This window comes from Camelina sativa, chromosome 20 (genome assembly GCF_000633955.1).
Source record: "Camelina sativa cultivar DH55 chromosome 20, Cs, whole genome shotgun sequence".
Lineage (NCBI taxonomy): Eukaryota > Viridiplantae > Streptophyta > Magnoliopsida > Brassicales > Brassicaceae > Camelina > Camelina sativa.
The window spans coordinates 5,641,110-5,654,319 of NC_025704.1; the positions used below are offsets into that span (position 1 = coordinate 5,641,110).

At 33.4% G+C, this 13,210-nt stretch overlaps 3 protein-coding genes across 3 annotated transcripts; 1 reads left to right on the top strand and 2 right to left on the bottom strand.

Annotated features, from left to right (window-relative positions):
• On the bottom strand, positions 275-664 carry LOC104772234. The gene has a single exon (XM_010496871.1). It carries the CDS (start codon positions 662-664, stop codon positions 275-277), a length of 390 nt encoding a protein of 129 aa, XP_010495173.1.
• On the bottom strand, positions 1,513-2,496 carry LOC109131145. The gene is made up of 3 exons (XM_019241774.1): positions 2,219-2,496; positions 1,983-2,164; positions 1,513-1,832 (listed from the first exon to the last, which is right to left on the bottom strand). Exons 1-3 carry the CDS (start codon positions 2,494-2,496, stop codon positions 1,513-1,515), a joined length of 780 nt encoding a protein of 259 aa, XP_019097319.1.
• On the top strand, positions 6,875-7,525 carry LOC104772235 (DNA-damage-repair/toleration protein DRT100-like). Its single transcript, XM_010496872.1, has 2 exons — positions 6,875-7,062; positions 7,162-7,525. The coding sequence occupies exons 1-2, from the start codon at positions 6,875-6,877 to the stop codon at positions 7,523-7,525; spliced, it is 552 nt and encodes a 183-aa protein (XP_010495174.1).

Consider the following 13,210-nt stretch of genomic DNA (forward strand, 5'->3'; position numbering starts at 1 on the left):
GCCACTGCCTCTAGTACGATTGTCGGTTTTCTAGATCCACGTGAATATTGTCCTTTCCATGCAGTTGGACAATTCTTCCACTCCCAATGTATACAATCTATGCTACCCATCATTCCGGGGAAACCTCGTTGTTCTCCAATATTCAGTAATCTTTGGAGGTCTTCCGCTGTAGGTCGTCTGAGATAGACGTCTCCAAATAGATCGATGACTCCGTCTACAAATTTTTCAAGGCATTTGTGTGCGGTTGTTACAGCTAGTCGTAAATATTCATCCATCAAATCTGCCGAACACCGTATGCCATCATACGGATAGCTGCAGAACATTTTTGAAGTGCAGAAAGACCGAGCCTTCCAGTATCATCTCGTCTTTGTCTGAAGTACGGGACTCCATTCTCAATAGTACTGACTATGCATTCGAACAATGGTTTGTTCATTCTAAAGCAACGGCGGAACATAGCAGGAGTGTAAGTCGGATTCTCACTAAAATAATCATTCCATAGTTGAGTATGGCCTTCTTCGCGGTTTCTATTTATGTGCACTCTTTGGAATATTGGAGCTGGTGGTTGTTTCTCTTGAGTGTAGTTGTACTGAATCCCTTCCACTATACTATCAACTTCCTCCTCTACCATTTCATCAACTTCATGATCAGAACTCCAATTAGACATTATTATTCAAATTGGTTTAGTTGTGAGGCTTATTGGAAGTTGGGTTTTTTTTTTAAGGTTTATGGTTTTGAGTATTTAACAAGAAGAAATGAGAACAAGAAAAGAGAACAAGAAATGAGAAGAAGAAATGATAAGATAAATGATAAGAAGTGGATGATAAGATAAATGTTTGTTTTGTTTTAAGGAGGAAGAAATGAAAAGAAGAAATGAGAACAATGGTTTTGAAGTCGCAAATGAAATTGAACATGAACCTTCAATATATAGACCTTACAAACATTATCAATACCCATTCACGGGTTACAAACATTAATATAGAGATGTTAATATGGGTGGACCCGACCCGTTTAAACCCGGCCCGTTTAAACCCTTACCCGTTTAGCAGAAATGTTTTATACCCATTTAAACCCGAACCCGTTTGAACCCGAACCCGTTTAAACCAGTAAAACTTCTACTAACCTGTAAAGCCCATTTAAGCAACTTTTTTTTCCCACAAGCAAGCAATTTTTTCTTTTAATATTAATAACTGTTTTAAAATCTCTTACCCTTGTTTTGTTAAAAAAAAAAAAATCTCTCATTGATTCTTTGTAATCTTTTTTAGTCAAATTCACAATATATTTGATTTTTACATTTATCTTTAATTAATTGATTAAATTAATTTTTGTAAATAATTTATTAGATTAACAAAGAGTAAACTAAAAAACCTAGTGATTGGCCGGAGCTAGCTTGTAAACTTTACACCGTCGATCACCTCCTTTTTTCTTTACCAGCCACCAGCATCACCGGCCAACTCACTTTCACACAGCCTCCTAATTGTATCCCTGCGGTGGCTATGTGCCAAACTTTAAGAATCAAAACGGCGATAATGGAGGAAGAGACAAAGAGGCTCGGAGTAGTACTTCAGCGGGTGTTAGTTCACTCTTGTTAAGTAGGCTATCTAGCAATCTCATTTTGCCATGCCTCTCTTTAGCCGCCTGTTCTTGATCCTTCATTGCTATTATCTTATCCAACTTATGGATAGAACCATCCGAAACATCACTACTAACTGCTGGTTTCTTTCCTTTTTTCTTGGCAGCTTTAACCCCCGGAGGCCTCATCTCATCTCCACCGTTGCTCGAAGTAGCTGCAAATTCTCCTTCAGAAGCAAGCTTAGTCCGCTTATTGCCACATTCTTCATGGCGTTATGTGATCCATTTCTGATCATTCTTCAATTCTCTCCAGCAATATCCTAGCAGAAACGGCTTCCCCATGTCATTCTTGTAAAACTCATACGCCATTCTCAAAACATCATCTTTTGATTCTCCTCTTTTCCTTCTTGTACTCGCTTGTGCGTAACACCCAACAAACTTGTTGACTTGGTGGTTTATCTTACTCCACCTTGCCTTACATTGTGTAGTCCCTCTTTCGTTTGAACTGGTTCCTCCAACATGAGCTTTGTAATAGTCTGCAACCCTCTTCCAGAAACTATTTTTCCTCTGCTCGTTGCTCACCACTGGATCTTTGCTTGTGTTTAACCAAGCACTTATTAGATGGATATCCTCTTCTGCACTCCATCACTTCTTAATTCCTCTGCCTCCTTCTTCATCAGTTTCATCTGTCGAAACCTCCAAACAGTCTTCAGATTCAGATGTGGGAGTCTGGTTAAGAGGCTGTGAAGAGAATGGATGGCTAATGTTTAAAGGCTGAGAAGAGAATGGGTTACTAAACTGAATAGTCTGAGAGGATTGGGTGGAATTTGGAGGAATAGGATTATCGGAACAGTTGGAGTTTTCTTGAGAATTCATAAGATCAACAAAATTTTGATCCCAAAAACGGTAAGGGTTGCTAGGATCCATTGTTTAGGCTAGTGAAACCAAAAAGGATAGGCTGAGTGTTTAGGTTTGGAGAAAATAATGTAAGGGTTTAGGTTAGTGTTTAACAATGATCGTTTATATTTATCAAGTGTGGCTGATGTGTGTTTTACAACTAAAGGTTATTGAGCAAAAAGGTAATGAATGGTTAGAAGAAAAGATATATACTGAAAAGTATATCTCTATGACTGGACAAATGAATCACTTTTCAGTAAATCTCTTTCTGTTATTTGGTTCCAAAAGTTGATGGTTAAAGTCAATACAAAATTTAAATACAATCATTTACCCTAAACCTCACAGCAACATACTTCACTCTTAGACACGCTTCCAAACAACAAACGAGTTTTGAAAACATAAAACACTTGAGCTTTAAAACAAACCAGACTTAAAAACTCACACCAAACTAGACTAAAAAACAAACCAAACTCACACCAAACTCAAACATAAAACACTTGAGCAAACTCCAATCTCAAACCAAACTCACACCAAACTGATACCAAACTAGACTTAAAAACAAACTGACACAAAACCACACAACAACACATCAAAGCATACAACAAACGGGTTTTTAATTTATTTAACACTTGACCAAACACAATCTCAAACCAAACCCAAACAAAATTAGAGTTAAACAGAAACACAAACTCAAACTAGACACTTTTCACACAATTGTTTATACAGAACATACAACTAAGTTATACAAACATAAAACATTAAACCATACCTTTTCAAGTTATACCTTGCAACCGATGTGTCCATTGCATCAACACAACACTCTTCACCATTCCACTACTGTATCCCGTTGATGATTACCTCACACAAAACATGACAAAAGAGTCATAAACATCGCACACTTATTTATACAAAACATCAAACTCTACTTATACTCTACTCATAAGAACATCAAACGGGTTCACTATACAATCAATAACACAATGACAAACACAAAGACATAAGAACATCAAACTATAATCAGACTCAATTGAACATCAATCAAATAAACCAAAACCCATAACCCTCCAACCAAATCTCAAAATCAATTTAACATCCGACTTATCTCCCAATCATCTACTAATAAGTCCAATCGACAGAAAACATTAACAATTCTAACAATATATCGACTTAATCCCAAACCCTAACAAATAAAAACCACCGGAGATGAATTACAAAAACATGCAACAACTCACACATTAGAAGCGAACCTTCTCATCTCCGATTTGTTAGCCGGTGGTCTGAGCCCTCCCCTTCAAGCCTTCAGAAGAAAGCTCCACCGTCGTTGTCCCACCGACAGATACCTCCGCCGTCGTTTCTCTGTGAGAACCGAAACGTCAAAGCCAAGAGTTGCCGATCGTAAAGCCATCAGTGTCGTTGTCCCAACAGATAGCTCCACCATCGTTTCCCCACCAACAAACCTCCGATTTTAGCCGGAAACTTCATGGGAATCGACGTGAATCGGTTCGACTTCCCGATCACGACTCGAGTCGCCTTTCCTTTCGCCGTTTGGACCGAGAGAGAAGAAAGAGAGAGAGTCGTAATTAATGAAAAATAAAAGGAAGAATTAAAAAAAAAAACATTTTTATATTTACATGAGAACCTATCACCAATCGCCACATATCGTTCTTAATAGGTTACTCAAAATACTTCCTACAGAACCGATACTTAACATTTTTGGATCAATAATGGGTTTTATAATCAAATTTGGACCCCAAATTTGAGAGTATCTCTGTGAGTCCTCTCCAGTGGAGGTGCTCTTAGTAGCCTCATAGCAATCAAAAACCTAAGGGAAATGTGCCGAGTAGTCTCATGAGTTTATCATTTTAAAATAAAATCAAGATTCTCAAAACAAATAATTTGAGGATATATTATACTTTTCTAGCCACAATATGAATTCTTTAAATCCCAAAGCACCTACTTAGATTAGTAACATCTGGCAGTTCAAGACATAATTTTAAACATCAATTATGGTTTTTTTCTCAATCTCAACAATGAAAAATTAGTCTGTTGTTAGACTCCCCTGCATACTACCTACATTTTGAGTGTTAGTTTACATATCTTTCCCACAAATTTCTCATCCTTTTAATTACACGTCAACCAACAAATTTAGATTACACAATTACCGGCAAAAAAGTAATGATATGTGGGTCATTTCAAAAACTTGTATAATGATTGTTTTCATAATCCATGTTAGTATTTCCAATCGACTGATAGTTTTAGAAAAGTTTTGAAATGCATCAGACGGCAAACCAACGTCAAGCACATGCGGGCACATGAGTTGTCTTTTGAATAATCAAAGCCATTAATGTCTTCGTAACTCTGACTTGACACTTCCTTCTAAATCTCTTGGTACAATTAAACAACTGCCAAATCTCTGAATCACGTTTACTCTAACTGTCTCCAAACCTGTCATATTTCTAGGGCCGACCATGAATTTTGAGAAACCTCAAGGGTATATAATTCTCAAGGGAAATAACTAAATTTCAAACTAGGCATTGAATTAAGAAGCTGAATCGAAACAAATATAAATCTCCCTAGATTAAAACGTTTTAATCCATTATTGTTTTTTTTGACGAAAACGAAACAAACAGTTTAATGTCTCGCTTTCCACTGATTGTATCGAGATTAAACGAACAAGACCAAAAGGCCTAACATATTTGCGGTTTTGGTCGTCGGATTATGTCATTAATTAAACAGCAACGAAAACAAACGTAAAATAATTATAATCGTTGGTCAATCAAACGTAAACGTGGAAACGATCTGTAACAATATAATGGATTAGAGTTGTCTCATAATGAGATAATGCATGTCAACAAAACAAACAAACTAAAAGTTAACAAAACAATTTACTTATACTCTCTCCGTTTCAGAAAGAGTGTCATTCTGAAAAAATTTATTTGTTTCACAAAGAGTGTTACTTTATATTTCCAATGCATTATTTTATATTTCCAATGCATCTGTTACTTTAGAATTCCTAGTTTTATCCTTAATCTATAATAAAATCATCTATTAAAAATTTACTCCCTCCGTTTTAAATTACTTGTCGTTTAAGGTTTTTTCACATAGATTAAGAAAACAACTCAATTTTCAATTTTACCCCTTCTTTAATACATTTTCTAATTATTTGATTGGTCAAAGCTTTAAATTGTTGGGATACAATTGGTATTTTTACAAAACATATGCATTGGAAATATAAAATGACAAGTATTGAAAAACAAAAAATTTACTCTAGAATGACAAGTAAAAAAACCAGATGGAGTATTAAATAAAGACATATATATATATATATATTTTAATATTTTCTTAATTTGTGTAAAAAGTGTCAGAATGACACTCTTTGTGAAACAGATGGAGTAATTCATTTTGACTCAAAGGTTGAACAAGGAGGTTAAATTAATATAAATCATTAATTACATGGGGATGATATTATTTATGTGATAATTCCTAACCAGGACAAAGATCACATGCTGATCTACAACGATAAGATCAATGAATTGACAGTATATTATTAAATCATGCATCTATACATAAATAAAAACTAGTAGTAGTAACTAGTAACTAGTCCAGCCAAAAATTGGTAGTGTGGAAAAAATTTGAAACCAGGATAATCAAAATTTTTTTAGCATTATTAGGTCCAACAATTCAATGTTGAGACAACAAAGAAAATAATTGATTATTAATTTGATCTCAGTTTTCAAATATCTAGGTCGTCTCATACTTATGTAAAGCTAAATTTGTAATTTTTACGTATCGGAGTCCAGACCAGACTCCGGAGAGTCGAACCGAGAACATGCCCAGGCCTGATGACATGCATGGTACAACCAGGCGACAGAAATAAACAAAACCATGTTATGAGTAATTATCAGTAAAGATGAATCGAGAGAGAAAAGTTTGTTAAACTCAGATTCACCATTAATGATCAAAAGAGTTTGTTACAATGTTCTTATGCTAAAACATGACTATAAACCGCAAATAACCAAAACTACTTAATTAAGACTATAAACGGGACATTCCAGAGTCCTTAACTTATATACAAGTATGAGAGTATATATATACAGTATGCTGATAGTAATGAAATAATGATCCAATCTTGACATCAAACCCAAACAAAAAAAATCTGATAATAATGAAAATTAAGAAGATGCAAAGTATGTGACGTGGCAATAGATGAGAAGGTTCAACGAAGCAAAAGGGCCTTAAACAAAAAGGTAATATTTCGTCGTCTTCACGCACATCAATATGTGACTATAAATAAACACCATATACTGTAGTTAAGTCACACTTCCATGTCAACGTGCTTCAACCTATGTAAAGCTCATAATTATTAAACACTGCACATCATCACACAAAAAGATTCGTTTCACAAAAAATGGATACTAACAAGTCATTAGTGATCATCCTATTGGTCGTCGTGTTGCTCCTCGCCGCCACAAAAAGAACCGTTCAATCTTGCTTTCCCTCCGATCGAGTTGTGCTTCTAGAGTTCCGAGCTAAGCTCAACGAGCCATACATTGGCGTTTTCAACACGTGGAAAGGTCAAGACTGTTGCAAGGGCCGGTATGTTGTGAGCTGCGACCCAAACACAGGCCGAGTCGCCGGCATTACACTCCGTCGATCACGAGGTTAACGAGTTTGTTTAGCTCATCTGGATCTCAGGATCAACAATACCTCGGGGGTCATACCGCGAGACATCGGACGTTTGAAGATGTTGAGTCGTGTGTTACTAAGCGGTAACAAAATCTCGGGTCAAATACCGGAATCTTTGACCCGAATCTACCGTCTCGCGGATCTTGAAATCTCGATGAACCGGCTCACCGGTTCAATCCCGGTTTCGTTCGGTAAAATGTCGGTTCTCGCTACGCTTAACCTCGATGGGAACTTGATTTCCGGGGACTCTGATGACGTCGTCGATCTCGAATTTGAATCTGAGCGGGAATCTCATAACCGGACGTATACCGAACACGTTCGGACCGAGGTCGTACTTCACGATCACGGCGGCGTCGTTTATTGGCCACCTTGACGTGAGCCATAACCGTCTGTGTGGGAAGATGCCGGCGGGATCTCCTTTTGATCATCTTGATGCGACGTCGTTCGCTTACAACACGTGCCTTTGTGGAAAGCCTCTTGGGATCTGTAAGAAATAATTTAATTAACAAGATTTGGGAAGAATCAAATAGTTTGATTATGATTTATTTATGAATATTATTATAATTTCACGTTATCATGTAACTAGCCGTTTGAAAGAGGCAAAAAAAAAAAACACAATATTATATTTGGTTAGTGTTTTCTTTAGTCTTCTTCTTGTTTATCTGCCTTGATTATCAAACCATCATCAATGAGATTCCCCGAACCATTAATAGATTATGAATTTATGATAAACTATAAGTTGTGGCCACTTCAAGGCAATATTTAGAAATCTGGACCGACCACGCTCCTCACTCCTCATATCAGTAAAGCTGCGGATACATGCATTTTGTCTGTATAGACTTTCAAAACCAATACTTTTACGACATGATCGGTATCTATCTATGCATCATGAATGCATCTATTAAAACCAAAGCTCCTTACATGTATTTCAAAACAGCTTGGTTAGTAAGTGCATGTAAAACTTTAACGATATGTATTTCTTGTTTTTGTATATTGTAGTCTGACGTTTAAGTTTCCATTCAAATTTCAATCAGTTTAATTTCGTAGTAATGTTTTCAAATAGTTTAATTTACATTATTCAGAGTACATCACTACATCAGTTTGTGTCTTTACCGTCAGATAATACTATTTGACAATTTGTCAAGTGGCTTTTATTGTGGTCAAATAATCTATATATATAAAGTTAACTTTTCTCTCTTCTCCTTCCTCCACATCATCATCCACCTAATCAATATTTTTTTCTTTGTTTTTCATTAAAAAAATACTATTTTAAATATTCATTAATTGCTTATTCATTATTGATAACTAATAATAGTAGAAAATAAATATAAACGAATTAACTAAATTTAATTAAATTATAAAATAGTATAAACAATAATGTAAATTTATTGTTTAGTAAATAATAAAAATAATAACTATATAAAATGAATTAAGTAAAACAAATGGAAATTTTAGAATAGTAAAAATAATACTATGAATTTGTTTTAGTAATAATGTTATTATTCAAATTATAACAAAAAAATGAACATATTCCAAAATTTAAAATGAGATAATGAGTTTTAGAATGGAAGTAAGATTTTAATGCATAGTAAAGCAAAAAAATAATTTATGTAATTGTATTTATAAAAGTCTAAACAGAAAAATGAAATGAAACATTAGTTTCTAAGAAACATATACTACAAAGATCTATTGTTAAATTTCACTTGTAAAAAAAAAAAAATAATAATTACTTAACTCAACTTAAAAGTTTTAATCTAAAACGAGGATATTGTAAGGGTCACACTTTTTTTTTGGGAAAACTATGAAAAACATTTTTGAAAAAATAATCCATCTAAAAAAAAATCAACGGTCAGAAAATATTGAAAAAAAATATGTAAGGCGTTACAAAAAGTGACATGTGATTTGTGCAGTATCTCATAAGGTATATTATCAACTAGATGTACAATTTTATAACATGATAAAAAAATATATAAAACAAGCTCGAGACTTCATCAATTTTATCAAATAATTTTAACCCAAAATATGGCAAAAACAACATATTTAAAGTACACTATGTTTTTTTTAGAAGACTAAAGTGAGGTTGCATCACAAAATTAACATCTACAAATAACATATGAGGTTTTAGAAAAAAAATGTAACTTGGATTAGTGAACATATATTTAATGTCGGGTTTAAATGTTACCATTTAGACATTCTTAAATTGGTAGGAAATTTTATTATGGCAGATGATGCACTTGTACAACCCCATTGTAACAACATAACACTAAAACTGTTCATGAAACTTTTATATTTGCATTTAATGTGAGATATTGATATGTTTAAATGGTCTATATAATGAGGTCAACAATTGATATTCGACGTTAGAAATTTAAAAGATGTTTTCATGAGATAGGAATATGGAATGAACTCTTCTAACGATAAAAGGCCAGAAGATTGTCGATAATATTGTTTACTCTTCCATTGAAGTTCTTAAGTCATTTTTGTTATCATGTGATATATTTATATATATAAAGTTAGCTTTTCTCATTTCTGGTGCTGCCACGTCAGCTACTTTTTCTTTAATTTTGTGGGCTTTACAGATTTTAATAAGCCCTTTAAACAATCATACAAATAACAAATTGATTAACTAAATTTCATCCAAAATCTGTAGGCCCAACACTATTTCATTCAAAGTCTCTAGATCCATCACTATTTTTAAATCCTATGAATTCAATTATTTATTTTAAAATAAATTTAAAATATTCATGTAGTGGATATTCATGTTAATCATAATTAACGAAAGTTTAAATAAAAAAATAATTATGTAAAATAAATTAAATGTTAAAATAAGAAAACAATACTAATTTTTTATTAGTGGTAATAATATAGTTAAAATTTTCTATTAAACTGATCATAATTTAAAATTTCAAATATCAAAACAAGGCGACCCAAGCAACACTTTCAAATAATCAAGGAAACACAACTAGAAATCAATTAAAATTATTTGGCAGCACTTCACAAATCCATCACCAAAGAAAAAGACGCAAAGAGATGAACACACATTTAATAAACTAAAATGATTCAGATATATGAATACCACAATCAGATAACCTCATAACCATAACACAAAATTATATGAAAAAGACAACCGAGAAAACAAAAAAACAAACGGACTTTATAAAATTACAGCAAGATAAACAAGAAAATTAATTTTCTCCAAAACACAACTCACATCGAATCGAAAAAATCGCTCACAGGACAAACGGGAAAAAAAATTACAACCAAGAACACAAAACAACTCACAACTTAATTAGGAAACCTAAAGAAGCCAACATATTTTCATATAAACAAATTTGCCACCCAATTGACATTCACCTTTAACGAAATCAACAGGGGATAACCAAATATCCCCAACAGATGCGAAGCGAGCAAGGAATCAACCAAATACGCAAACCCAAAAAAAAATTCAAGGGAAAACAATTACGACAGGAATGACTGAAAAAATGATTATGAGCATTAAAGACATAAGTTCAATCCTCGAACAGACCTCTAGATCGGAAAATTTCTCTTCTCCTATCTGTTCACGAGGACATCGGATTTTGAAGAAGAACAAATCAATTTCAACTCAATAACATATAAATAATGGCCCAATAAACCCACAAATTATAAGTCTTACAGAGAAATTGGGCCCGAATGAAACAAACAAAAATAGCCCAGAAAAGAGGAATGTAAGTTATTGATTTTATTTTTTTACTTATTTTTCTTAATAAAATCCACAATCATTTTCACTCCAAACACTAAAACATTGACAAAAAAATTACTCCAACAATTTACAAAATACATATGAAAATATTAAATAACAATTCAACCACAAAATAGAAAATAATAATAAATTAATAACAACTAACAACTACAGCAAAACAACAACTTCAACTAAACAATGTTAACTTCTAATAATAATTTTTTTAAAAAGCATTATAAACACACAAGATGATCTCAATTTTTTCTTTAAAAACAGTAAACTAAATTATACTTACTGCAAAACATATTTTATTAAAATATCCAACAAAACAACATAAACAACCCAAATTAAATAAAAAAATAAACGTAAGATGAATTTACAAAAACCAAAAAAAATATACACAACAAAACTCGGAATACACCTTAATCTAACTACCGCGAGTAGCGCGGATCGATTGCTAGTAGCCCTATAAAATAAACCAGAAGTTGTGTATATATGTTCCATTAATTAGGGGTACTTAACCCAAAAGATAGTTTAGTTAAGTGGTTTGGTGGGCCTGTGTCCAATGTCGGTGGTGAACCGTTTGCATGGGTCATGTCTTTCATAAGAGTGAAAGATATATAGATATTACCATCACTCCATAAGTTTCACAACTGTGTTTTAGCTTTAAATTAATCATTTGAATATCTCTCACACTTTAAGCAATTCTGTATTAGTTGATAATCTGCAAAAGGTGTAAATGAACTACAGTTTTGGCGATGGAATTAGTCTAAATGCATTTTGATTGATGATCTCTTTGATCCGTCGTTGAACACACATACACATTTCGAAGAGCAAGTAAGGACACTGTCAAAGTTTCGTATAGATGACTCTATAACACAAAACAAAATCACACTCAGAACTAGATTCCATAAAAATTTTCATTGATGATATATCGATTTAGATTCTGATAGTTATAATTAAGTGTACGGTGATGGGTTCCCCGGTAAAGATCATCATAACTATATATAGTAGCTAGACATCATTTTTCGTTAGAAGAACAACAAGATACGACACAAAGAACACGTGAATACCATGCGGGAGAGAAGTTTGCACAACAAGTATGTGATGCTTCTAAGTCACTTTAAATTATAAACAGAACAGGAATACCGTACATGTGAGAATTTCATAACAAGTTTGTGTGTACAAAGTATGCTTTGAAGCATCGTATTAGTTAATAATATCTTATTGTTAATGCTCGTGACTGATTTCAGGTCTAGAGGAACTAATTGGTAGCCTGGTCAATTGGTCATGATCGAACCGTTTGATTTCCCTGGCATGCTTGTGATGCAAGCAACTGATAGCTCTGCTTACAAAGAAGCTTCTAGCATTCGGTTAGTAGCCGGAGTTGACGGAAAGCTAGGAAGCGTGTCATCAAGGCTAGAGAGCAAAAAAAGGTTGTTATGTGTACAGCGATCAAATGAAACTGAGGCTTGGGTGTGTTTCAGATGCGGCTGATGAGAAGTTAAAACAGGCAGCAAGCTTTACGTTAAAGACAGGAACGCGTCAATACAATCCAATGAGTTTCGTGATAAGCGCCATTGTTCAGTTTAAGATGAATAATACCAATGTGTACTTCAGTGCGCAAACTTAAAGAATGAAACAGTTAATTATAAAAACTCCATTAGTACAATCAATGGAGGATTGGGAGAACGGTGAATACTAAACGGCGTAGCTTTTATCTGTGTGAAAGAAGAGAGAGAAACTCGAATTGAACCCTTCGAAACCAATTTGAAGTAGAGAAAGAGGAATAAAAAAAATCTTCAATTCGAATAATTAAACATTTTCTAATGATGCCAAATTTATAACGTGATCAAGTGAGGTCCCTTCTTAAAATCTAGATACAACAGTGTCGAAACTTAACAGCAGCTAAAATAGACCAAAAGCAAAAGAAAGAAAAAAACTACCAAAATATTGAAAAATACATGGTCACATATACAAAGTATGTGATGCTTATAAGTCACTTTAAATTATAAACATGAATACAGTATATGGGAGAATTTCATAACAAGTTTGTGTGCAAAGTATGCTTTGAAGCAATTAGTTAAAAATATCTTATGATTAATGCTGATTGTAAAGGTTGTAGTAAGTTTCAACTTGGCTGGTTAATTAGATATAAATTATAACATATGCTTAAAAAAGCTTTCCATCAAGTGTAGAGGAAGACTTTCTCTCAAAGTATTCTTGTGTCAACTTTCTAATTCCTACAATAACTTTCATAAAACTCAACGATTAACTTATTAACCGTTCCCATTAACGCAAGGTAAATATATTCATATCGTTGAAAAGATCAAACAG